The following is a 24,181-nucleotide window of genomic DNA, read 5'->3' on the forward strand; positions in this document are numbered from 1 at the left end:
AAAAAAATTATAAGAAAATAGAATTTTCATTATCCCTATATCACATCAGGGTGAGTTACTTCTATTTCGACAATTTTTTGTGCATTATGAACTTACACTTAGCCGGACAATTTCAAGTGTTGCAACACAGAATTTCCAACATAATAGACAAGAGAAAAAGGAAAAATTAATCGTGGACTCGTGCTACTAAATGTTACGCTATTTTTAAAAAGTGTATATGCCAACATCAAGCTCTTATATATCTTATATATTGCAGAAAACTTGAAGAAGTATTTAATTTAATTGTCCTAGAACAAGTTTTGATGTTCAGCTTGCTAATCTGCCTCGATGGATACCAAATAATCATGGTCGGTCACAATTAATTATAATTTGTATAATTTTCATTCTCGTTACAAATTTTCACTTCCCACATGCAGATGAGGATGTCAAAACACGTTTAATCTTCAGCTTCCACATATTGGGATCTCTGTGCCAATTGCTCATGTTCAGCTACAGCTGCGACTGCATCATACGGTGGACCCTGACCATTGCTATCGATGACCTCAAGCAGAAGGATGATACGAAAAGATTTGATCCTGGTAATCATGAGGTCCAATGTGCCTTGCTACCTAACTGGAAGAGGATTCTTTATCGTGTCCCTCGAAATGTATTGTAAATGTATTCAGTGTGAGTGAATAATAATTTTCTGATCATCTGTAATTTAATAAATAACAAAAATTATAATATTTACAACAAACAAAAGGAAAAGAAAGATTGTTAAATCAACTAGACAAAGATGATGTTGAATATATAACAATAGAAAATACAATTCAGTCAATTCCTTTTGTTACAGGTTCTAAGTACAGCAGCATTTCACGTTGTTGAAACAATGTACAGAAGCTATTTCATAATACATTGTATTGCGTAATATAGATAGTATAACTTATATAGTGTAGATAGTGTTTCCAACATGTGATTAATGCAAAGAGAGAAATAGTTTTTTAGTAATATATATTTGTTATCAACACATGCATTCATTTTTAAAAATATATATATATAAATGGATAAAGGAATCTCTATAAACTTCTAATGTAAATTGTAAAATTGAAAAGATTAACAGATGGTAAAAATTTTCCACTATGTTAATTTTCATTTCTCTCGACACTGTACTTTCAAACTACGACAATTTTTCTCAAACCATTTTGTCTTTCCACCACCGGGCTCCTACTTCTTCAGAACTTCACAGAGGATTTACAATATCGTGAATCATGCATAACTCGTTGATCACATACATTACGTACGTAAGTAATAGATAAAGACGTATAATATAGCAATATTCTCTTTCCTCTTACTCACGAAACAATATCACTGTAATGCATAACGAATATAACGTTATATGCACGAGTAGAGAAGGATCAAAGAGAGAGAGAAAGAGCAATTGAATTTGAAAAGTTTTTCGATAATTAATAGATAGATTTCCCCCTCTATAAATTGCGTCGAATTGGATATATCCGATTGGATCCAATATGACTTTAAAATACCGTGGAGACGTTTCGTTCAGTTTAGCCACGTTTTTTCTAAGGGTCGTCGGCTTTTGGCTGGCCAGCAGTCGCCTCGAGGAATGGTTCGGGAACGCAACAGTGATGTACAGTATAATCACTATCATTTTTTCCATGTGGGTACAAATGAGAGGGCTTTACTTCTCTTGGGGAGACTTTGGCGTAAGTCCAATTGTGAAAAATTATACTTTTATTCGGATATATTTATTAAAAATGAAAAATTGAAAAATTTTGAAGAATTAAATTCATTTTAAATCAATAACTTTTCTAACTTTGAATTGGCTCGATTTTAGGTATGCACTTTCATCGTGTGCAATAGTTTGGGACTAGTAATGGATCTATTAAAGATATTGGTCGTGTTTGTACATAAGAAGAAGTTTCTTGGTTTGATCGCATACATGCAGAAGAATTTCTGGCACTTGGATTACGATCAACGTGAAAATTCTATCATAGCAGATGCGAGGCAACTGTGCGTCTACTTTGTCTGCGTCTTTTCATTCTTCTCTCAGTCCACAGTTTTTTCTTATATGTTCATGCCAATGATATGTAAGTTTAACAAATCATTAATTAAAGAGAAAACAAAAATTTCAAATTTAATTTTAAATAAATCATTTTTTTAATCGACTATTTCAACAAATATAATAAGAAAACAAATCGTTTGCAATTTCATTTTTAGCAAATATTGGGAAGAATGAATCGGATAGGATACTTATATTTAATATGTGGCTAGATCTGCCATTGTCTATGTCGCCATATTTTGAAATAATTTACGTGATACAGGTATTCATCCTTTTCTAAAAAAAAAGTTTTTAGCATTTTAATCAATTAATGTACCATTAATTAAATATTTAATTGTAATGTAAAATTCTTTCATTTATATTACAAATATTGAATTACAATTAATTTAAAATTGAGATTTGGACTATTAACAAATTTTTCATCGAATCTATTGCAAAGTTTTGGAAACCTATATCTTATCTTCATCTTTCAATACATCACATTACATTTTTCTTTTTTCTTTAAATTAAATCAACTATTAATTCTTCAAATTTTGTTCAAAATTTTACTAATGAACGATTTCTTATCGCATGCACATAGGCTTTGTGTTTGTATCAAGTTGGAATATGTTATCTTTGTGTGGACAACATGTTTTGCATCATGTGCCTACACTTAGCTAGCCAGTTTCGTATATTGCAATATAGGCTAGCCAATGTATCGAATGTAGAAGATGAAGAAGGTGTCGAGGAAAACATGAATTCTTCGAACAGATGTTACGCCATATTAAAAAATTGCATTCGATATCATCAAGCTCTAATTCAATTCTCCATCACGCTCGAAGAGATATTTACAATAATTACGCTTGGACAAGTTCTAATATTTAGCACGTTAATTTGTTTCGTCGGATATCAAGTGCTTTTGGTCAGTATTGTTACCATTTTCTAAACTTTTCTTCTACTGAAAATTTTTATTAATTTTTCCAATTCAAATTTAATATCTTTCTTATATTTTTTTATTTTACTCTCAAGAAAATTCTTACCAATATCATAAATATTCTCGTTCGATTCATAATTGTTTTTATGGAGAAGAATTTTTCATTATACCTAAAAAATTATATTATCATTATATTTATTACTATAATTTATATTACTATAATTTATATTACTATAATTTATTTAATCATATCTTGGCACAGGTGAATATGACTTTATCATGGAGAATTTCCTTCCTATGTTTCTTAATAACAAACATGTGTCAACTATGGATGTTCACCTACAGTTGCGATTGCATGACACGAGAGAGCGTGAATGTTGCCTCGGCTGTGTATTGCATACCGTGGACACGTATACCAATGGATAAATTTGGAAAAATGATACGAAAAGATTTGCAATTCATTGTCGTAAGATCTAGACGTGCTTGTTGTCTAACGGGTTGTGGCTTCTTTGACATATCTCTTGAAACTTATACCAAGGTAATTGTTAATAATTGATATTATTAAAAAAGTTAATTCTTTCCTTTTCAATTTTCTTTTTCAATAAAACTTTGTATAATTGTGACATTCGCTTTAAAAATGAAATTATATTAAATGTTAAATATTTGTTTAAGATTAAATAGAAAAAAAGAAATTCAATTCCAAAATTTTTTGATATGATTTGTTTTTAGAACGAATAATCTCAAGAAATTTTAATTTAAAATACTTACTGAAATTTTTCACTGAAAATTTCACATTGCAGATCATGAGTACAGCTATGTCATATTTCACTATATTAAAACAACGGATCGTAGAAGTAGAAAATACATAATTCCTTCACTTTTAAAGTTGCATATGTATACAAGAAGTATATAAATAATTGGTGATACGATCAAATGATAAGTAAAATGAGGTTTTCTCTTTCTTTTCTTTTCAAAAATTTCATTACACATCCGTAAATAATATCGAATATGCATATTTATATATTTTTAAAACATATAATAGCGAATGCTATTTAAACAAATAATTCCAAGAAAATTTGTTTATATTTATACATAAATTTAATAATTTCAAAGTGTTTGTTTAAAAAATAGTACGAATAATAATGATTAAATAAATTTTTCATCGAGTTGAAAGTAAATTAATTCACTTTATTTCAATCACACGGCACAAATTAATATTCTTTTTTTCCTTCGCATCAATTTTTCCTTCTTTCGTCACCTTTTACGAATTCAAAAAATAAATTACAAACTCTCACGACTCACATTTTAACATGCTGAAATTTCTCTGTCGACAGCTGCAAACACTGCTTCGATTTCACAGACAAGTCCATCCATGAATCATGCATAACACATCAATAGGTTAGGTTCGATCTACGCTTGATCCATCCGCTCTTCGAGCACCAATCTCTCGAGAATCGCGAGTTCTCTGTCATCTTCTCTCTTTTCTTTTTTTCTTTTCCATTTTTCTTTTTTTCCTCCCGTTTCACCGTAATATAAAATAAATAGAAAGTACACGCGATCTGTAACTAAAGGATATGATACTAAAGGATAGATCAAAGCGAACTGAATCACGCTAGAAGTTAGCAACAATCGATACAACGAACCTCGCACAAACGAGTTCGATATCTGAGAGAAGATATTCCAGTCGTCGTTTTTGCGCGATTGTTAGAGACGTCGAAATGAAAAACGACGATTTTTCCATCAACTTGTCGTCGATTTTTATAAAGCTCATGGGAATATGGATGGCCAACGACCAATCAGAGAAATATGTGAGAAACGTGACGATCCTGTACAGCATCATCGCGCTTCTTTTCGGACTGTGGTTACAAATTACGGATATGTATTATTCGTGGGGCGATTTTTCTGTAAGTCTATTGGAAATGGAATTTACAAATTTTTATAAAACACGTAAAATCATACAGATTTAAATATTGTTATTAAATAATATTTATATATTATTTAATATACATTTAATATTATAATTATAATATTTAAAATAATATTGTAAATAGTATTTTATTAATTTTATTGTAATGAATTCGATACGAAGTGACAAAAATTAACAAAAATTGAATGAAATGAAAAAGAATATTTTTAATATTTTTATGAATTTCTCAAATAAAACTTTGATCGATATAAGTCAATGTATAATCATTCGTAACAATCTCACGAATAATAAATTAATTATTCGATATACATGTACATAGATTTTTATTTTTTTTTCTCCTTTATTTATAGGAATGCATCTTTTCTATGTGCAATATGCTGTCGATAGCCGCACCTCTTTTGAAACTGATCACTCTGGTTGTGCATAGGGAAGATTTTTTTTATTTGATTTTATATCTACAAAGAAAATTTTTACACGGAGATTACAACGATTACGAACGAAACATTGTGCTCAATTGTAAACGGAAATGCACATTCTTCACTTGTTCTTTGACTTTTACTACTCTGGCGACCGTTGTTTCTTACGTTATTAATCCACTTGTTGGTGAGTTAAGATTCGTAAAAATTTAAAGATGGATCGTCAGGAATTTTTCAAAAATTAAAAAATTTTTTTTATTATTATTCTTATTTTAATAATAGTAATCGTATCGAGCTCGAGTTTGACTTCAGCTTTGCAATCAAAAAATAAAAATAAAATTTTTCGCAAATCAGAAAGACGATTGTTAATATTTAACTTAATGTACTAAAAAAAAAAGAAAAAATTTTATAAATGTAAATATAATAATTAAAAAATGTAACGATCATGTCGTTACATATTCATATTTACATTTCAGCAAATATTGGAAGAAACGAATCAGATAGAGTGCTTCCATTCAACATATGGATCGACTTGCCACTAACTATAACTCCATACTATGAAATTACGTTCGTTTTAGAGGTATTGTAACTTCATATTCCATATTATCGTGTTACGAAATTAATAAAAATCATTGATAATAAAATATTAACGGTTAATTAAGATTTTTTTTCTTCACATTTGATAATTGTTGATCCAATAATTTATAAATCCTGATATTTCATAACATTTTTCAAAAAATTAAGAGAAAAAAGAATTTCCATAGGTGATATCCTTATATCACATTGGGGTGAGTTACTTCTGTTTCGACAACTTTTTGTGCATTATGAATTTACACGTGGCCGGACAATTTCAAGTGTTGCAATATAGAATTTCCAACATAATAGATTCGATAGACAAAGAGAAAAAGGAGAAATTAATCATGGACTCGTGCTACTTTGCAAGTAAATATTACGCCATTTTTAAGAAATGTATACGCCAACATCAAGCCCTTATAGCATATTGTAGAAAACTTGAAGAGGTATTCAATTTAATTGTCCTAGAGCAAGTTTTGATGTTCAGTTTACTAATTTGCCTCGATGGATATCTAGTACTTATGGTTAGTATATTATATTGATATAAACTATCAATTTAATGCATTTATAAATGATAAAAATCGGATAATCAATTAATTTATATCTTTAACTAAATATTTATATCTTTTTAAAGAATTCTAGAAGCCATAATAAATACAAAAATGTCAATTGAAACTTATTTTAAATTATAAGCAATTTGAAGTGAAAAGCAAATAGAAAAAATAAAGATAGAACCATCTTACTCTAATGCATACTTGAACTGTTTTATTTTTATATAAACTTTTATGTTCATTTTAATCTCTAAAATCTACCAAAAATTACGAATATATTAATTTTAAAAAAAAGTTTAAATATTACATTATATATGACATAGTTATTATACTATTTCTTTCAGGCAGACACGTCTACCACAACACGTTTGATCTTCGGCCTTCACATAACGGTATGCTTATGCCAATTGTTGATGTTCACTTACAGTTGCGACTGTATCATACGAGAAAGTTTGAGCGTGGCCACGGCAGCGAATAGAGGACCTTGGCCAATGATACCAATGACAACAAGCGGAAGGATGATGAAAAAAGATTTGATACTCGTCATTATGAGGTCTGGTACACCTTGTTGCTTAACAGGTAGAGGATTTTTCGTCGTGTCCTTAGAAACGTATACTAATGTAAGTAGAATATGTTTTATAATATACATATTATATTTTGTATACAAAAAATTTTATGAAATTTACAAAAAAATATAATCAAGTACGTACAATTAAATGAATTTAAAACTTTTTGTTTTTTAAAATTGTGATATAATTGGAATATTTTACTCAATATAATACCAATTTTAGGAAAGAGAAAAAATATTGTTGATCAATATAATACCAATTTTAGGAAAGAAAAGAAATATTGTTGATCAAAGTTGATCAAAGTGTTATCTCATTTGTTACAGGTTTTAAGTACTGCGGCATCATATTTTACACTGCTAAAACAGCATTCAGAGGCACATTCTTAATATATATATTTCAATATTATTGTATTATATTGTTGATGTATATGAGTCAAATCCTTGTATTTGTTCTATGTTTAACATAAATAACAGAGATATAGTTTTGTAGCAATGAAAATTTATCAATTCTTAATATTATCTATCATTCTTCCTTGGATATACAAAACAATATTGTTGTACATTCTCACAAACATTACAAACATTACATCAATTTTATACTATTTTATAAATTTCTAATTAAATTAGACGGTCGTCCCAAAGATTTGTAAAGAAAAAGAAAACGTTATTTCTAATTACACAAAACAAGATAACGCATAATATTAAATATAAATAACAGATCAAAAAATACCTTCAAAAATCTTCTTTTCCAACTTTTTTTGCTTGAAAATTCATTTTTATTTTACCTTCCTAACCTAACTCCGCCAAATGCACTTATACCGAATTATATATATCGTATACACGTCTCTATTTTAATTATTTCAATTAGAATTTCAAAAAGAATAAAAATATCCACAGATTAATATCTCTTCTTTCCTGATACAACGTCAACATAGTTCTATCCAGAACTAAACAATCTATCCAGAACTTTCTGTTACACTGTTACTCTCGATTGCCTCCCACCATACACAGTTCCACAATGGAGAGTTTTGCAACGCATCCTAAATCATGCATAACTCACCGATCATATACATTACGGGTAAAATACTATAGAAAATATCGATAGCATTTGCGAATGGATACATTATAATACATTTTCTTCGTAGCAATTCAGGAATATCATTAAAGTCAAGAATATAAATGTGCCGGTTATACACGAATAAAAGTATATTTGGAGATGAAAGGGACGGTATGTTGAAACAATTGGTTCTGAAACTTTTGATAGATAATTTGATAGAACGCTCTCCCTATAAATCCCTGGTCGTGTAATCTGATCGCTCGAGGATCAGTATGAATTTGAAATATCGTAAAGACCTTGCTTTTACCGTAGCATCTTTCTACCTAAGGGTCGTTGGCTTTTGGTTAACCACCAGTCGCCTGGAAGAATGGTTCAGAATAGGCGTGGTCGGGTATACTATACTTGCCATAACCTTCTCCGCATGGGTTCAAATAAGAGGACTTTATTTCAATTGGGGAGATTTTAGCGTAAGTTTGTCAAAGTTTTGTCGTTTTTCGAAATTATATAAATTTTTTTTTATATAATTTTAAATTATTATTATCACTCTGTACTTTGATATTTCACGATATTAATGTTAAATAATTAAAAAATTTAGATAATTTAAAAAAGTATATTTTTATTTTTGGTAGAAGAAATAGATTTATTTTTTATCTTTTTATCCATCTATCCCTTTTTTATAAAATTAATGAAACAACAGTAAATTAAAGAAACTAAAAAAAAAAATATCGATATTTGTGTAACAAATTTTTCATTCAAAATTTGAATGCAAATCAAAGACAATTCCAAATTTGAAAACTTCATCGAATAATTTTATATGAAGTTTTTTTTTTTTTTAATTTTCTTTAATGTTCTTTCACGAGTATTCAAAGATATTCAATCGAAAGTACTTTGTAATTTTTTCGATCCTATATTTTGAATCAATAATATAATATTGCATTATTATAGGCCTGTACTTATATCGCATGCGATGGTTTGGGACTCGTCATGGATTTCTTCAAAATTTTCAGCCTATTCATATATGAGAAAAAGTTTCTTGGTTTAATGGTATACATGCAGAAAAATTTCTGGCATTACAATTACGATGAAAAGGAAGACTTAATCGTGAAAGATACGAAGAGAATAACCGCGTATTTCGTCTGTATTCTCACATTTTCTTCTCTATCTTCGATTTTCACGTATATGTTCAGACCATTATTGAGTAAGTTGATCTTTATAATTGTTGAATTTTAAATTCAATTTTTAATTTGATTCAATCGTTACATCGTCAAATTTTATCTTAAAACAAATTAATATAAAATATAATATAACAAAGCATCAATTATCTGAAGAATAAATAATAAAAATTTGAATAATTGATACTCTACTATATTAATTTATTTATACATAATTAAATACATATTTTAAATATTATTATAATTAATTATTTTAGCAAATATTGGAAGAAACGAAACAGATAGGATACTTATATTTAATATGTACCTGGATCTGCCATTGTCTATTTCACCGTATTATGAAATTGCATACACGATACAGGTATTAATCATTTTCTTATTTTGTTGCTCTCTTATCTGTATATAAAAATTTCTTTTCGACAATGTACAATATTTTAATTCGAATCACTTAAGAAAACGTATTTGCATCTTATTTATATTTCAATCTTGGAAAGTCTTATTCTACATTCTTTACACATTTAATTTCAAATTTTTGAAAGCCTTATAATTTTTGAAATAATTTTTCTCATGTTTCTGACAGATTGCTGCTTTAAACCAGGCCGGCAGTTGTTACTTTTGCTTCGACAATATATTTTGCATCCTGTGCCTGAACGTGGCTTGTCAGTTTCGTATATTGCAATACAGAATAGCCAATGTGCCAATTTTAAAGATGAAAGGGAACCCAGATGCGAATAAAAATTCTTCGGACGAGTGTTACAAAGCGTTTAAAAATTACGTTCAACAGCATCAAGCTCTCCTCGACTTCTGCGAAACCCTCGAAGAGATATTCACGATAATCGTGATCGGACAAATATTAATGTTCAGTATATTATTCTGTTTCCTTGGATATCAAGTGATCTTGGTTAAGTACTTATTCTTCCTTTTTTCCTTTTTTTTTTTTTTAGCGAAAAATTATTATTTCTGAACGTTACAATTAAATATCGCGTGTAATAACATTGATACACAGGCAGATCTCACCCCCTCTTATCGCATCTCCTTCATATCATACCTGTTCGCCGGTATGTGCCAGTTGTGGATGTTCACGTACAGTTGCGATTGCATAACGCAAGAGAGCGCGAAAATAGCCTCGGCCGCGTACGCCTCGCCATGGATAAATCTACCGATGGATAAGTTTGGGAAAATGCTACGACAAGATTTGCAAATTGTCGTCATGAGGTCGAGACGGGCCTGTTGCCTGACCGCGTGCGGTTTCTTTCCTATATCCCTTGAAACTTACACCAAAGTAACTATTATTTCTCTTTCGAATAATTCGTCGTGATTTTTATTTTATTCTTATTTAATAGAGAAAAAGTCGTTGAAACAAATTTCCAAATTTCTTGGTGATGAAATAATTTAATAATTGATTTAGATTTTTTTTTTTATTTTACTGTTTTAATTTCAGTTAATTGTTATTTAACTAATTTGAATTTGCATTTAAAAAATTTTGGAAGTAAAAATTTGTTTTTTGTCAAAAGAAATTTTAACGAGAGAAGGATAAGACAGATTTTATTTTTGACACAGAACGTTAAAATTTATTTTAATTTTTCTTATTTATAATATAATATTTTTCTTGCTTCTTACATTTGCAGATCATGAGTACCACAATGTCATATTTCACTTTGCTGAAACAACGAACAGTAGACACATAATTACTCCAGTTTTCAATTTCACGAAATATCCTGATTATAGAAATCAGCAATTGTGCATAATTTTAATTAATTCTATGTTATTCGATGACAATAACGTATAACGGACTGATTTAAAACTTTCAAGCAAGTTTTTTAAGTAAGTAAATTTCATTGATTAACAAATTAATTGAAACTTGTCTCGTAAATACGATAATTCAAAATTATTTTTTTAATTTCGTTATTTTTTTAAGTATTATACATGTCTATTTTACAAAGCAAAATTTTTATATCATTGTATTTTACTTACTTTCGTGTTAAGTAAGACACCATGTTAAAATAAAATATAATATCTTTATAAAATAAAGGCACACAGAGCAAATATCAATTAAGTACTTTATTGAAATACAAAAGTTGTTTAAATGATATATTATGAAGATTAATTCTAAAAATCAAAACGTAAAAATATCGATTGAAGCTTATTTAAACTTGCTTTGGACAAAATGAGAAGATGTGACAGAGAAGTCTCTATCTTCCTTCCTCTAAAATTGTTTATAACTTAATGAATAAGTTTCAACTGATATTTTTGCGTTTCATTCTCTTTTAGAATCCTCTAGAATCAATCTTTCAAAAGTTTTCATGAATATCCTTTACATACTTATACTAATGATTAATTATAAATCACGTGTAATTGACTATCATCAACACATAAATTGATATTTTGCCAATTTCAAAGCAGAGAGGCTCTCAGAAAATTATGTAATCACAATTAAAAGTTTAATTTTAAATTATGTCACATTATTGCATAACGTATAAGATTTCATCTTATATGGCGTCGAAAGAAAAATAAATGATAAAATTAAAAAAGAAATTAAACAGAATATAATTTTCTGCTAGAAATTTTCATATTCGAAATGATAAGTAATTATGTTTTGTTCAATGTGTATTATTGATAAACATTGTTTTATTGTTTTTTATAAATAATACAAAATGCAAGAAACGTTGATAGCTGATACTGATACTATACAAAAATTATTCTCTAAATGAATCACACACAAAAACATTTTTTACTTAATATTATCAGAATTTGTTTTATAGAATTTTGAAAGGAAAAGATAATATTGAATAATATATATGTATATATATATATATATATATATATATATATATATATATATATATGACGGATCAAAATTAGAACAAGAATCATTGTAAAGTTTTAAAATAATTTTATTATATGAACAATAATATGGAGATTCAAAGCCTCGATTTTCGGCAGACGCGCTGTTTCCACTTCCAAGAAATCTATTCATTCATCTATCCATTTCTCTCTTTACGTTTATTTTATCAGAGTAAAAATCTTTAAAATCGATATTTAAAAATTATCAGTGAGACAAATGAGAAGAAAAATATTTATAACAAACATATATATATATATATTTTTACTTCTAATAAATCTGATTTTCGTCACTTGGAAACGGATCAAGCGGATCTGACGCTAACACGAGACTTCGTTTTCAGTGAACAGAATTTTAACAGAAATTTTTTAATGCTGAAAGTCACTTAAATTTATTCCTCATCCTCATCCTCCTGTCCAGTCAACATTGCAATAAGACTTTGCGTGTCGATAAATCCCTTATCATCAATGTACATATTATCATACGCATCGTTGACTTCCTTCGCGGTAAATTTGTCACCATACGTCATCAAGGCGTGCCTCAACCTGTGGAAGAAAAGAGATATTCAATTTTTATAAGAACGAATTGTCTGTCAATAATATTGATTAAAATATTGATTAAATTTTGATTAATATTGATTAATATTGATTAAAATTTTGGATCTGTTCGAATAAAAAATATCGGTAAATTTATCCGATCCTTTTGGAAATTTTTTTTTTCAAATGTTTGCTACGAAAATGGTAAAAATATTTTTTAAACCAATCTACATTGAAAGAAACGGTGCAATTTACTTATTTATTTTTACACCAGATGGCGGTAAAGCGAGGCTTTATCTTCGTCTCGCTTCATTTAACGCAATATTGCTTATAACAGCACTTTTGTACCACGCTTTCTGAATATAACCTACAAATATTAACAATTTGTACATATTTTGAAATATGGAGAATTATAAGTGTCATTGCGGTGAAATATCTGAAATCAATTGCAAAAATATAAGCTTCGTCAAAGCTTTGTTTAATTCGATGTTAAAGTAAGATAACGAATCTCCAATTTTTCCACGAAAGCTATTAAGGAAGTTATGTGTCGAGTGCAAGTGCATCTAAAAAGAATGCTTTGATTACGATAAGAATAATTCTCATCACTCACCTTTCACCATCAATTTTACCATTGACATCAAAGGTACTGAAGGCAGCGATTACGGTTTCATCGTCATCCTGACCTGAGAATAAAAAAGAATAATATTATTAAAATAGTGGATAATTATCAGAGAAAATTTCTAGGTTATTCAGATAATAAATTAGAAAATTCATATAAGTGTGATCTCTTTATGAATATATTGGTACCTGATCCCGACATGCGAGATGCGAAGAGATTCAATAATTGAGTAAAGTTGATAGGAGCGGGAGCTTCGTTTAGCATATCATCAAGCTCTTTATCAGTGACCAGACGGCCAACATTGTCAAAAGTGGCACGAAGATCGTTCTTTCCAATTATACCATCCTTATCTTGATCCATCAGCTGGAATGCCTGGTAATCAATAAAAAATATTATTTTTTATCATACAGATGATCAATTTCTCGTGTGAATAAAAATTATAGATCAAAGCCTCGACAAATATATTATAAAATACTTTTATAAAACTCTAAAGTAAATAACAAATAATCTCAATTGAGATTGTGTTCAATGAATTTTTGAACTCGTCTTAATGTGATCGGTATAATAATTTTTATAGTGACAAAATTAAAACGTAGAAATTTAATTCTTTGAAAAATGAATTAAAAAAAAAATGGAGGGAAAAAAGTATTCTGAGCCTCGAAGATTTTAAGATTTATGAATTTAAAAATTAGGTTTTAAAGGTTTAATAATAATTATTCGTGTGAAATTTCGATCTACCTCTTTAAATTCGGCAACTTGTTTCTGAGTAAACATAGAAAACACGCTGGATCCAGCACGTTTAGCTTTGCGGCTACCCCGACTACTTGCTCGAGTTGAGCCAGATTCTTTGGGTGTACTTGGTGCTGGGGTTGGTGGCTTTTCCGGTTCCGGTTCCGGTTCTGGTGGAGGAGGTGCTGGCGCTGCCTCCTCCTTCTTTTTAGTCTTCTTCTTCTTCTCTTTATCCGCCTAAAATTCATCAAAGTAATCTCGTAGTAACATTATTTAACATTATTTTCCCTGAGAGAAGAAAAATAAAAATTTATCAAATTTTTTCAAAAAATTAAATTGATATTTAAATTTAATTTCTTCATTTCAGTTCAAATAAAAAAAGGGTAAAATCAAAAAGTAAAATTTGTAAAAAAAAGAAAATATTTTATTTCTTTTTGTGTCTTTTTAATTAATACATTATATCATGTTTACAGTGTTTGTACAAAGTTTGTAACAATAAATATGCAATCTTTTTTGTAAATAAATCTTGGCAATTTTTTATCAAATATGTACAAATATATATATTGTAATTATAAATAGTGCAATTTTTCAAAATATATAAAATAAAAAGAATAAGTCGATAAAATATTTAATACAAATTGTTTGTAAATGGAACTATGCATTTGTGAAATTATAATTGAAATTACATAACAAAAGTATTCCAATTATTATCTAATATTTAGCCAAGAGTGAGCTAGCTTGAATAACATCAAAGAAAATTCGGAAGGCGTTGCTCATAAAAGTTAAAAATAGGATCGTTCTATCATCCATGGTATAGTTGAAAATAAGCCAAGACAAATATAGACCGTTTATCCCGTACAGCCTCTCGAGTTACTATGCACTTACGTAATTCTCTTATTTTTATAATATATATCTAACAAATAAACAACTATAGATCTTATAAGGCAAAGTAAACTCGATTCTCGATGATATCGTTCATAAAAAAAACAAAAAATAAAAGAAATTCAACTTCATCTAATTACATACAATATAATTAAAGTAAATTGTATTCAAACATGAAAAATTTTATTAAGATTAAACTTAAAATTTGTTATCTTTCCATTGAAAGATTTTCAAATCCAATGGTGTATCACCATTAAATATATCTTATTATAGAATTGGTTTAACGTTCTAAAGTTACAATTTTATTATAGAAAAATAATAATCGAAAATCCAAAGTCAAAAATTCGATTCCAATTACAAGGATTAAAATCCAAAGCTGCGTGTAACGGAATGGAACAAAGCAAATAATAAATACATCCAATTAAAAAATAGGAACAGCCAAAAAATCTAACTAGAGATCACTGTTTACACTTCATTAAAACACAAAGTATTGTATATCTCGTGCAAATTTCGTGCACTCTGGTGAATTCACATATATATACAATCCCAGACACAGTAATTATATACGATTCGTCTAATTTCCCAAAATTTATCCTTTTGCAAACAGGATAAATTGTTTCCACCACCAGACGTCACGTAACATTCTCCGTGATATCCCCACTTTTTTTTTAAAGATAGAAGAGAGAAAAAAAAGGAAAAAAAGAAATTCAACGAGGAGGACAACGAGGGAATCCCGAATATTTTTTCCCGAGGAAAGATATTCCGATTTTAATCATCCAAAATCACGAAGCGATCACGATTATTACTCGATTACTTACCATGTCTACAGTTGGTTTGTAAGAGGATGGTACGAGATGGTCAGAACGAACCAACTGTCCGAATCATAGAAGTGAACTTGTCTAAGTAACTTTGCTTCATCTCCCCCACTACGTCACCGTTGCTTGAGCAGGGGTGCCTTGCCCGGGTACAACGCCAACGCCTATCTGACCATATTTAGTGCGAGCCACCTCAAAATAGCAACCCTTTCAACGTTTCGACTAAAACAGTTTGCCGAGAGATCCGTAAGAACCGTGAAGAGGCCGCTGGGCCCTTTTTCGCAGATATACTTTTTTCGGGGGAAAAATATATATGAGTCAAGGATAGAGGAAAGTGGTTATTATGCACTGTTAAAGCATATGTTCCTCTGATATCTGGTATACGCTTGGAAGAAATTTTCTTCCGCCATCATTTTGCGGCCATCGTTGCGGAAGTGTCCTCCAATCCTCCTCCTAAGTTATTAATTTTCTATCTGACGTTTGTCGTTTTCTTCTTCGTTATGACAAATAAATTAATGAAATAAATATCTCTAATTTTCTGTATCGAATTATTATAATGGAAAATATTATATATATATATTTTTTTTTATTTATTCGTTTCTAAGTCTTGCAAGTGATAAATTTTTGAGAAATTGTATTTAAATTATTTATTTAATAACTAATTTCATTTTTTTAAAGTTTGATTTCAATTTTTAGTTCCCTTTTCAATAAATTTCTTCTCTGTCGTTTCAATTAAAGAAAAATTTAATTTATATAGTTGGTATTTTCAATTATTATTCTCTTTTATTATTTAAAAAAATTTGCAGTAAAAAAGATAGTAAATAATTTCTTGGCGCTAAAAAAAATATGAATGTGATATGATAATATCAATCATATTATAGTTTAATTTTTTGTATTATTGCTTTCAGCATTGATGAAAAAGAACTTTTTTACGGCTGTCCAAAAATAAAATTTTGTTTAACAAATTGTAAAGTTTATTTAAAGATAATTTAATTTATATTAGAAAAGTATAGCAAAAATTGTGGAAGAATGCAAATTATAACAACTTGTTAAAATGTATTGAATAAATATGATTTTCTAAGGATTTTCTAAAAAAAAATTATCACTTTAATATTAAAAGTAAAATGTTCAACAGTCAAGTATTTTTCAAATGTAATATAAATTTCCGGTTTATGCACCGGAATGATCAAAACACGTGGTTACTAAAAATATCTGACCGATATTTGAGATCAGAAAACATTAGCGTATTCTGAATACCTTATCAAATTTGTTTTATCATTTTTCTTTTTTATATTTATATTTCAAAAATATTAATAATTATAATAATTTCTGAATTTAATAAATATACACGATATTAATTAATTAAAATAATATTGCGTAAGTATATTAATAATATTTATTCGAGAAAAGTTATGTACAAAAATGTATAAAATATTCAAAATAAATTAAATATTTAATAAATGAGGTAAAATTCTAAAATCTTTAATATATTTCAAGATGTTCATAAAAATATAAATTTGCATAATCGATATACTGTTGAATATTACAATCGTATCATTCGTCAAAGATTCTTTCGTGATGAAAGAAATAAATAAAAGAAAATTTCTTAAATATTAACAAATAGAAAATGGTAAACAAAAAATTAAATAGCAAATAAAATAAAAAAAGTATTATCTTTAATAAAATTGATTATTGATTACTTATAAAAAGAGCAACGTTTGTCTATTGCTTAAAAAAATACCTGTATATCCATTTCTAATAATAAACTACAATAGAATCGTTAATTATTTACATGGCTCGACTTAATAATAAAATCTGGCTTAAGATCATTATACACCGTGATCATTTTCACAACTCGTTTTTCCATCATTATTTGACATAGTATTTTCCTTCATTGTTAATAAAATTTAATCATTTTTATCAATTATATTTTATTAACTTTGGAACTATTTTGTATGAATATTTCCATTTTCAAAAAGTTTAACATTTTTTTAATATTTTATTATTATTCTAATTCTACTTTTAAAATGATAAAAGTGATAAAAATGATTAATTTTCAATTATTTAACTATTACTTATAATATATTTATACTCAAATTGATCTAAAAAATTGATTAAAAAAAATAATTTTATTTAATAAGAATCATCAACGCATAATATAAAAATAAAAATGTAAAAGATATATATAATATTATTTTATTAAAAATTTGTTTATTTTATAATCATTTTAGAAAGATATACGTATAATAAATTATTATAAAACTTTATTTACCAAGTATATATTTAAGAGAAGAAAATTAAATAAATATATATATTTCTACTTCAATTATTTTATAGATAAATAAATTGTTAGTTTATTAATGTACAATGTGCAATATATAATGCAATATATAATAATTTTTTTGTCAGATATTTTTATAACCTATGATTTCATGTACTTCCTCAATGGAAAAGTTGTGTACCATTTTTCGCCTTCACGGTACTCCCACCATATCGTTCAAAGAAATAAGAAAGTAGAGACAACATACCTTGACTGGTTTTCATTACAAGGTAACAGTCTGACATAGTATAGTTTTGATCACAAATTATTTGTATTAAAACAAAAGTTAAAACTCAAATTATTTTTAGAAAAAATGCTTTTAAATACTATTTTATAATAGAACAAGATGTGGTGGTTTTTTTTATTAAATTATGGTGAGTGAAATATTATATAAAGAAAATATATTTTTGATTTTATTTTAATAATTTTATTAATTTATCGTTTAATTTTGCTTGAAATTTTAAAATATGTATTTGAGATTTTTATAAAATATAAAAAATTAGAGTAAAGAAATAATACGTTTATATCTTCACATATTGTTAAATATTATTTATATATAATAAAAAAATAATATTATTCTCTTTAATAAAAATAAAATTTCTAGGATAAGATAATTAAGATAATTAAACTGAGAATATAATAACAATAATAAAATAATTGTAAAATCATTATATCTTTTATTATATTAACAATAATAATTACCAATTCTTATTAACGATAATAATAATTATTAAAAAAATTAAATTTTTTTCAAAATTCTTTCCAATTTTTTAATATAAGTTTGAGTAAGTGAGTCATATTTTATATCTAAATTATATTAATAAATTTTTTATTAATTTTATTTCTTTATAATTTATTTATTTCTTTACAGTTAATATTGCATATTCGTTACATCTTGTCTCATATATTTCTTCTGGCGGGCTTCATGGAGAAATTCAATTTGAAAAAGCCACAGAGACATCCGTGAAAATTCGATTTTCACTCGAAACAACTTTACAATATCCGGAACAACAATGGTTTTGGTCAATTACTGAATTTCCTGTCGATTATACACTTATAAACGATAGATGTAATAGGCAATATATTGGAAAAAGGTATTTTTCCCATTTTTTACAAAAAGTTTATTTTCGATATATAATCATATATAATCATATATTTCGTTTAAAAATTGCAACTTTAAATGTGTAGTATCATCAACTTAACAGAACTTATTGGACCACTTGTTATACCTGGAAATGAAACAGGATCTACAGAAATTTCAGGGATTAGTTTAACTGGAGAAATGGGTTTATGGGGCAAAGGTTTAATATTTGAAGATGCATATTCAGATAGAACCATTTGTGCTTCAATAACGGTAATTTTTGAGATATAAATCTTTTTAAAATAAAATTATAATTTTCTGAATTTTTAGGTACTAGAAAATAACGTAGAAAAATTCGCTGAAGTACGCTTTTACGATACTATAGCAGGAAGTATTTGGTTTCGATGGTTAGGTGATAATGATATTAGTGATACGATAATTTATATAGATTTATATCACGTTAATAATAAAAAATTACGAGGTACAAACTATACAGAACATTATTGGAAAATTTATGTAACTGACATTCTTGACATCAGTAAAGGTATAACTAAATTATATTAAATTTATCATTCAATAATTTATAAACTAATAATATATTTTCATTAAATATCTATTCTTATTTATTATTCAGATAAATCAAGTTGTAACATTTTACAAACTATCTTTGATCCTGATAATGCGGGTAATGGTCAAGCAATTGGTGATATAGATATACGTTTAGGCAAAATAAAAGTAGCTGTAGATCATCATAATAGATATAAAAGTTTAGAAAAGGATTCAAAATTATCTCTATTACCTATTGATTTACTTGAACCTTATCGTCAATTATATTTAGTCATATTTCATCCAAAACATAAAAATTCCTTTTTAACGTGTAGTAAGATTAATTATAGAAAACCTATCTTTGCTAAGTAAGTACAATTATTTATATATTATTTTATAATTTAAATTTTTTATATCTTTTATATATATTACATTTATCAAACTATCTTTCATATATTATTATAAAATATCAGTATTCTTATTTTTCTTCATATTAATTTAAATTATTTTGGATTTGAATTTAGAACTTTAATTAATTCTCATGGTATCAAAGGAGAAATATCACTAACTCAAATAACTCCATTTTATCCAACATGGATTAATGTATCATTAACACCAATCAATGACTTAAAAACAAGATTACGCTATGCTACTAAAATAAAATCATATAGTATTCATGAACTACCTCCAGATCCAATAAAAATTTCAAGTACTACTGCTGAATTATGCAATACAACTAAACAAATATATAATCCAAATAATATTGATATGATGACAATACCACCTGCAGGTAAACATATTAAATTGTTTCTTTAGTTCAATTCAATTTAGTTCAATTAATATAACATGTTTAAATAATTGTATTCAAATATTAATGGAATAATTATATAAAGGATTTGGAACTCAAGATCAATATGCTATTGGTGATCTTTCTGGGAAACTTCAAGGACGTAAAGAAGGATTCTATCATTATGATATCTTACCAGGAAGTGCTAAACTTAATGGAATTTATTGGGATACATATCTTCCACTTTCAGGAATGTATAGTGTAATCCATCGAGGCCTTGTTCTTCATAAGTACTTATTATTTCTATACAAATTTTCTTTTTTTTTTTCATTTTAACTTTTACTTAAATAGTTATAAAGTTTTTATTTTATTTTTATTCTTATTTGTTATTATTTATTTATTATTATTATTATTATTCCTATTTATTTATTCTTATTTATTATTATAAAATATAACTATATAATTTTTCAAAATAGTTTCTATAAAATAACATAAATAATAATCCATATTTTTCAAAACAGGTATAATGAAACTGATAATCAAAGTATCATGCCATGGATTTGTGGCACTATAAATCTTTATTTACCAGATAATACTGGAGAAATGCCAATAGTAACTGCACAAGTAATATATAGATATCCAATTGTTGGAAAAATAATTTTTCGCCAACCAAAAAATGAACCTCAAATGGATACTACTATTATAATTGAAAATTTAATTCATGCAGATGGTAATACTTTAAATAATTCAAGACATCATAGGTATGATATTTTAATGTATTTATTATCAAAAATCCTTATAACAAAAGGATTCGTTTAATTTAACTATAATTTAAACAATTTAATGATTCAACTAATATTTAGATGGATGATTCATGATAATCCACCAGGCAAAGATTATTATAGTTGGATGGATAGATGTTTAAGTACTGGTGAACCTTATAATCCTTATAAAGTATAATAATTAATCAAGTACAATATTAATTATTTATATTATAATTTTTCTTTATTTATAATATTATATTTTTAAAAATATCACTTCAATTTATTAGGTAGAATGGAATTCAGATCATACTGAGTATTGTTCAATGTTAGAAACATCATTATGTCGTGTAGGAAATCTTATAAGACATAATACAATTGATATTGCTGGTAAAAAATTATATGGGACTCTAATAAGTCGAAAACTTTTCACAGATACAATGCTAGCTTTATCAGGTCCTAATAATATATTGGGTAAAAGTTTAGTGATTTATGATGACAATGGACCTCGTGCAAGAGGAGAAAGATTAGCATGTTCAATGTAATTCCATATAAAATATAAAAAAAAAATTTAATCAGAAATTTTTGTAATATCAAATTTTTTTATTAACATAAGTAAGATATTAATATTTTTATATAGAATTAGTGAAACATATCGTCGCAAAGCTGTAGTAAAAGATTGGTTTGGAAATGGAGAAATTATTTTGTTGAAAGGAAAATTACAATTTATACAGCAAAATGAATATGATGTTACAAATCTAGAAGTAAATCTTGATGGATTAGATGAAAAAATGAATGGATATCATGTACATATGGTAATACTAATGCAGTAGAAATCTTTTCTATTTATTTTAATGAAAGTTTATACATTTTAGACTCCAATTGAACAAGATTTAGAATTTCCATGTGAAAGTACATCCTTGTATGGACATTGGAATCCATTAAATGTTAATGTTAGTAACATACCATTTCCAGAAGAAGGAACAAGTGATCAATATGAAATGGGTGATCTTAGTGGAAAATTTGGGACTTTAGAGAATAAAAAAAGATATATGAAAACATTTAATGATACAATGCTTTCTTTATTTGGACCAACAAGTATACTAGGTCGAAGCATTGTAATTCATAAAAAAGAAAAAAATTTACGGTAGTTATTTTATTTTATAAAATTACTTTTTAAATTTTTTTCCTATTTATTTTGTTTGAATATTCTATATACTTATCTTCAAATAATCTTCTTTTTTTAAGATGGGCTTGTTCAACTATAGAAAGAGGATATTCACCATCTGAAGCTATAGAATTAAGAGCAATTGCTTCTTTTCATCATCCACAAGGTTTTGCATATGGCTATATAAGAATGGTATTAGAAATGTGGATATAAATAAAATATAAAATATAATTTAACATTAATTATTACAGACACAACTTATTCATCAAGATGGAAGTCAAAGCGAAACAATAATTGAAGTAAATTTACGACATCCTGGAAAATATGATCGTAATATCGTAAGATAAAATTTATAATATAAAAAATAATATTGTAGATAAAATTTAATTAAAATATTTATTAAGAAAGTTGAAAAAAATTTAATAATAAATTCTGAATTAAAATATTTAATTATAGACAAAAGATCACAATTGGGCAATATATGTAAATCCTGTTGGAGTAGATGCAGCTGTTAAAATAAAGGATACTAGATGTGTAGCTGGTGGATATGTGTGGAATCCTTATTTTACACAATTAGCTGATCCTTTAAATGTATTAATCAGAATTATATACAATTCCTATTTATATAAAATTTTTACTGTAATAAAAATAATTTTTTTAATAGGATGATCTATATAAACAAGAATGCGGTCCTGATTTACCGCTTAGATGTTATGTAGGAGATATATCAGGTCGATTAGGTCCCATTAATATAGGATTGAAAAGACAAGTTTTTACAGATTCAAATTTTCCATTAGCAGGAGCAGTATCTGCAATGGGAAGATCTATTGTTGTTTTTGATGAAAATTTTGGAAGTAATAAATTTGCGTGTGCTAATATTGAACCTGATAACGATATTGTAAAATATGTAAATATAAGAAAACCACCACGTTTTGTAGCGTAAGTATTAGCATATTAGTATTAGCATGTAGCATATTATTTTATCTATTTTTTTTTTATCTTTTTCATTATTCTAAAATTTTATTATTAAAATTTCGAGATATAAATATTTTTACAATTTATTCATTATTCAAATATTTTTATAGGGCACAATTTTTAGAAGATGTAAGAAAAATTATGGGAATTCCTCATTGGATGTTATCTATAGATAATAGAAAAACTAAAGTTTTATATAATGGAGCATGTATTCAATTTTTATTGCATTTTAAAGGTAAGTAAAAAATATATAATTTTTATAAATATATTGAATTTAATGGATTTATTTTATAATTCTATATTTAGGTCCAATTGCTTACAACTTAGAACAAGATTTTAACAAACTTATATCAATTGGACGCTTAGATGTACCCAGTTTATACATACCAGGATATGTTCCTAAAAAAAGAAATGGAACTTTAAATTATCGTCAATGTGGAAATCGGGATCCGAGTGATAAAAGTAATGATTTTATAACTAATAATATTTATTTTAATTTATTTTTGAAAATAATCAAAATTTTAATATTTTTAGATTTCAATATTTTACTTCAAAATATATCTTCACTACTTTATCCAAAACTTACTTTAATTATTACTACTTATATTATACTTAAATTAATATAATATTTAAATTAATTCTTATAAATTATAAATGATATTTATGTATATAATAAATATTTTATAAAATAATTTATCCTATTATATATATTCTAAAGTAATTTAAAAAGTGAAATTATATAAATTTACATATAAGATATTATTTTTATACATCTTAATATATTTTTATTTTTATTTTAAAAAATAAATTTAATTAGATATCGAAATCATTTCTTAAGCATATTTTTTAAAATAATATTATAAACAAATGGAGCAAATAACATAAGT

At 26.6% G+C, this 24,181-nt stretch overlaps 4 protein-coding genes across 4 annotated transcripts; 3 read left to right on the forward strand and 1 right to left on the reverse strand.

The window, feature by feature from the left end:
- The first annotated feature begins 694 nt into the window (after positions 1-694).
- Positions 695-3,990, forward strand: LOC725052 (odorant receptor 13a). The gene is made up of 6 exons (XM_001120948.5): positions 695-1,700; positions 1,832-2,084; positions 2,215-2,318; positions 2,637-2,957; positions 3,232-3,507; positions 3,770-3,990. The coding sequence occupies exons 1-6, from the start codon at positions 1,506-1,508 to the stop codon at positions 3,836-3,838; spliced, it is 1,218 nt and encodes a 405-aa protein (XP_001120948.1). The 5' UTR covers positions 695-1,505; the 3' UTR covers positions 3,839-3,990.
- Positions 3,991-4,078: 88 nt separating this feature from the next.
- LOC100576839 lies at positions 4,079-11,778 on the forward strand. Its single transcript, XM_003249230.4, has 12 exons — positions 4,079-4,873; positions 5,247-5,499; positions 5,789-5,892; positions 6,077-6,409; positions 6,781-7,056; positions 7,329-7,379; positions 8,313-8,528; positions 9,007-9,259; positions 9,491-9,594; positions 9,814-10,134; positions 10,240-10,515; positions 10,862-11,778. The coding sequence occupies exons 1-12, from the start codon at positions 4,688-4,690 to the stop codon at positions 10,919-10,921; spliced, it is 2,433 nt and encodes an 810-aa protein (XP_003249278.2). The 5' UTR covers positions 4,079-4,687; the 3' UTR covers positions 10,922-11,778.
- A 331-nt stretch (positions 11,779-12,109) lies between these two features.
- Positions 12,110-15,815, reverse strand: LOC409881 (myosin regulatory light chain 2). Its single transcript, XM_006558321.3, has 5 exons — positions 15,660-15,815; positions 13,969-14,196; positions 13,419-13,602; positions 13,222-13,294; positions 12,110-12,620 (listed from the first exon to the last, which is right to left on the reverse strand). The coding sequence occupies exons 1-5, from the start codon at positions 15,660-15,662 to the stop codon at positions 12,467-12,469; spliced, it is 642 nt and encodes a 213-aa protein (XP_006558384.1). The 5' UTR covers positions 15,663-15,815; the 3' UTR covers positions 12,110-12,466.
- A 2,227-nt stretch (positions 15,816-18,042) lies between these two features.
- LOC413369 lies at positions 18,043-23,881 on the forward strand (the record flags this gene model as incomplete). The annotated part of the gene is made up of 20 exons (XM_006558333.2): positions 18,043-18,206; positions 18,285-18,350; positions 18,848-19,070; positions 19,165-19,330; positions 19,388-19,601; positions 19,692-19,971; positions 20,128-20,393; positions 20,497-20,680; positions 20,912-21,151; positions 21,254-21,344; positions 21,442-21,692; positions 21,792-21,966; positions 22,027-22,298; positions 22,400-22,511; positions 22,571-22,657; positions 22,776-22,910; positions 22,984-23,258; positions 23,405-23,529; positions 23,601-23,756; positions 23,829-23,881. Coding segments are annotated over exons 2-20 (3,333 nt in total), but the record flags the coding sequence as incomplete, so codon positions are not given.
- Between the last annotated feature and the right edge of the window lie 300 nt (positions 23,882-24,181).

The sequence above is a fragment of the Apis mellifera genome, linkage group LG12 (assembly GCF_003254395.2).
Source record: "Apis mellifera strain DH4 linkage group LG12, Amel_HAv3.1, whole genome shotgun sequence".
NCBI lineage: Eukaryota > Metazoa > Arthropoda > Insecta > Hymenoptera > Apidae > Apis > Apis mellifera.

Bases quoted from the DNA above. Each gene is read 5' to 3' on its own strand.
- LOC725052 (XM_001120948.5), top strand. From the start codon at position 1,506: ATGACTTTAAAATACCGTGGAGACGTTTCGTTCAGTTTAGCCACGTTT. The intron at 1,701-1,831 runs GTAAGTCCAATT...GCTCGATTTTAG, and splicing joins TCTCTTGGGGAGACTTTGGC to GTATGCACTTTCATCGTGTG. The intron at 2,319-2,636 runs GTATTCATCCTT...GCATGCACATAG, and splicing joins AAATAATTTACGTGATACAG to GCTTTGTGTTTGTATCAAGT.
- LOC100576839 (XM_003249230.4), top strand. From the start codon at position 4,688: ATGAAAAACGACGATTTTTCCATCAACTTGTCGTCGATTTTTATAAAG. The intron at 6,410-6,780 runs GTTAGTATATTA...TATTTCTTTCAG, and splicing joins ATGGATATCTAGTACTTATG to GCAGACACGTCTACCACAAC. The intron at 8,529-9,006 runs GTAAGTTTGTCA...GCATTATTATAG, and splicing joins TCAATTGGGGAGATTTTAGC to GCCTGTACTTATATCGCATG.
- LOC409881 (XM_006558321.3), bottom strand. The intron at 13,295-13,418 runs GTACCAATATAT...TTTTATTCTCAG, and splicing joins ATCTCGCATGTCGGGATCAG to GTCAGGATGACGATGAAACC. The intron at 12,621-13,221 runs GTGAGTGATGAG...TTTCTTCCACAG, and splicing joins GGTAAAATTGATGGTGAAAG to GTTGAGGCACGCCTTGATGA.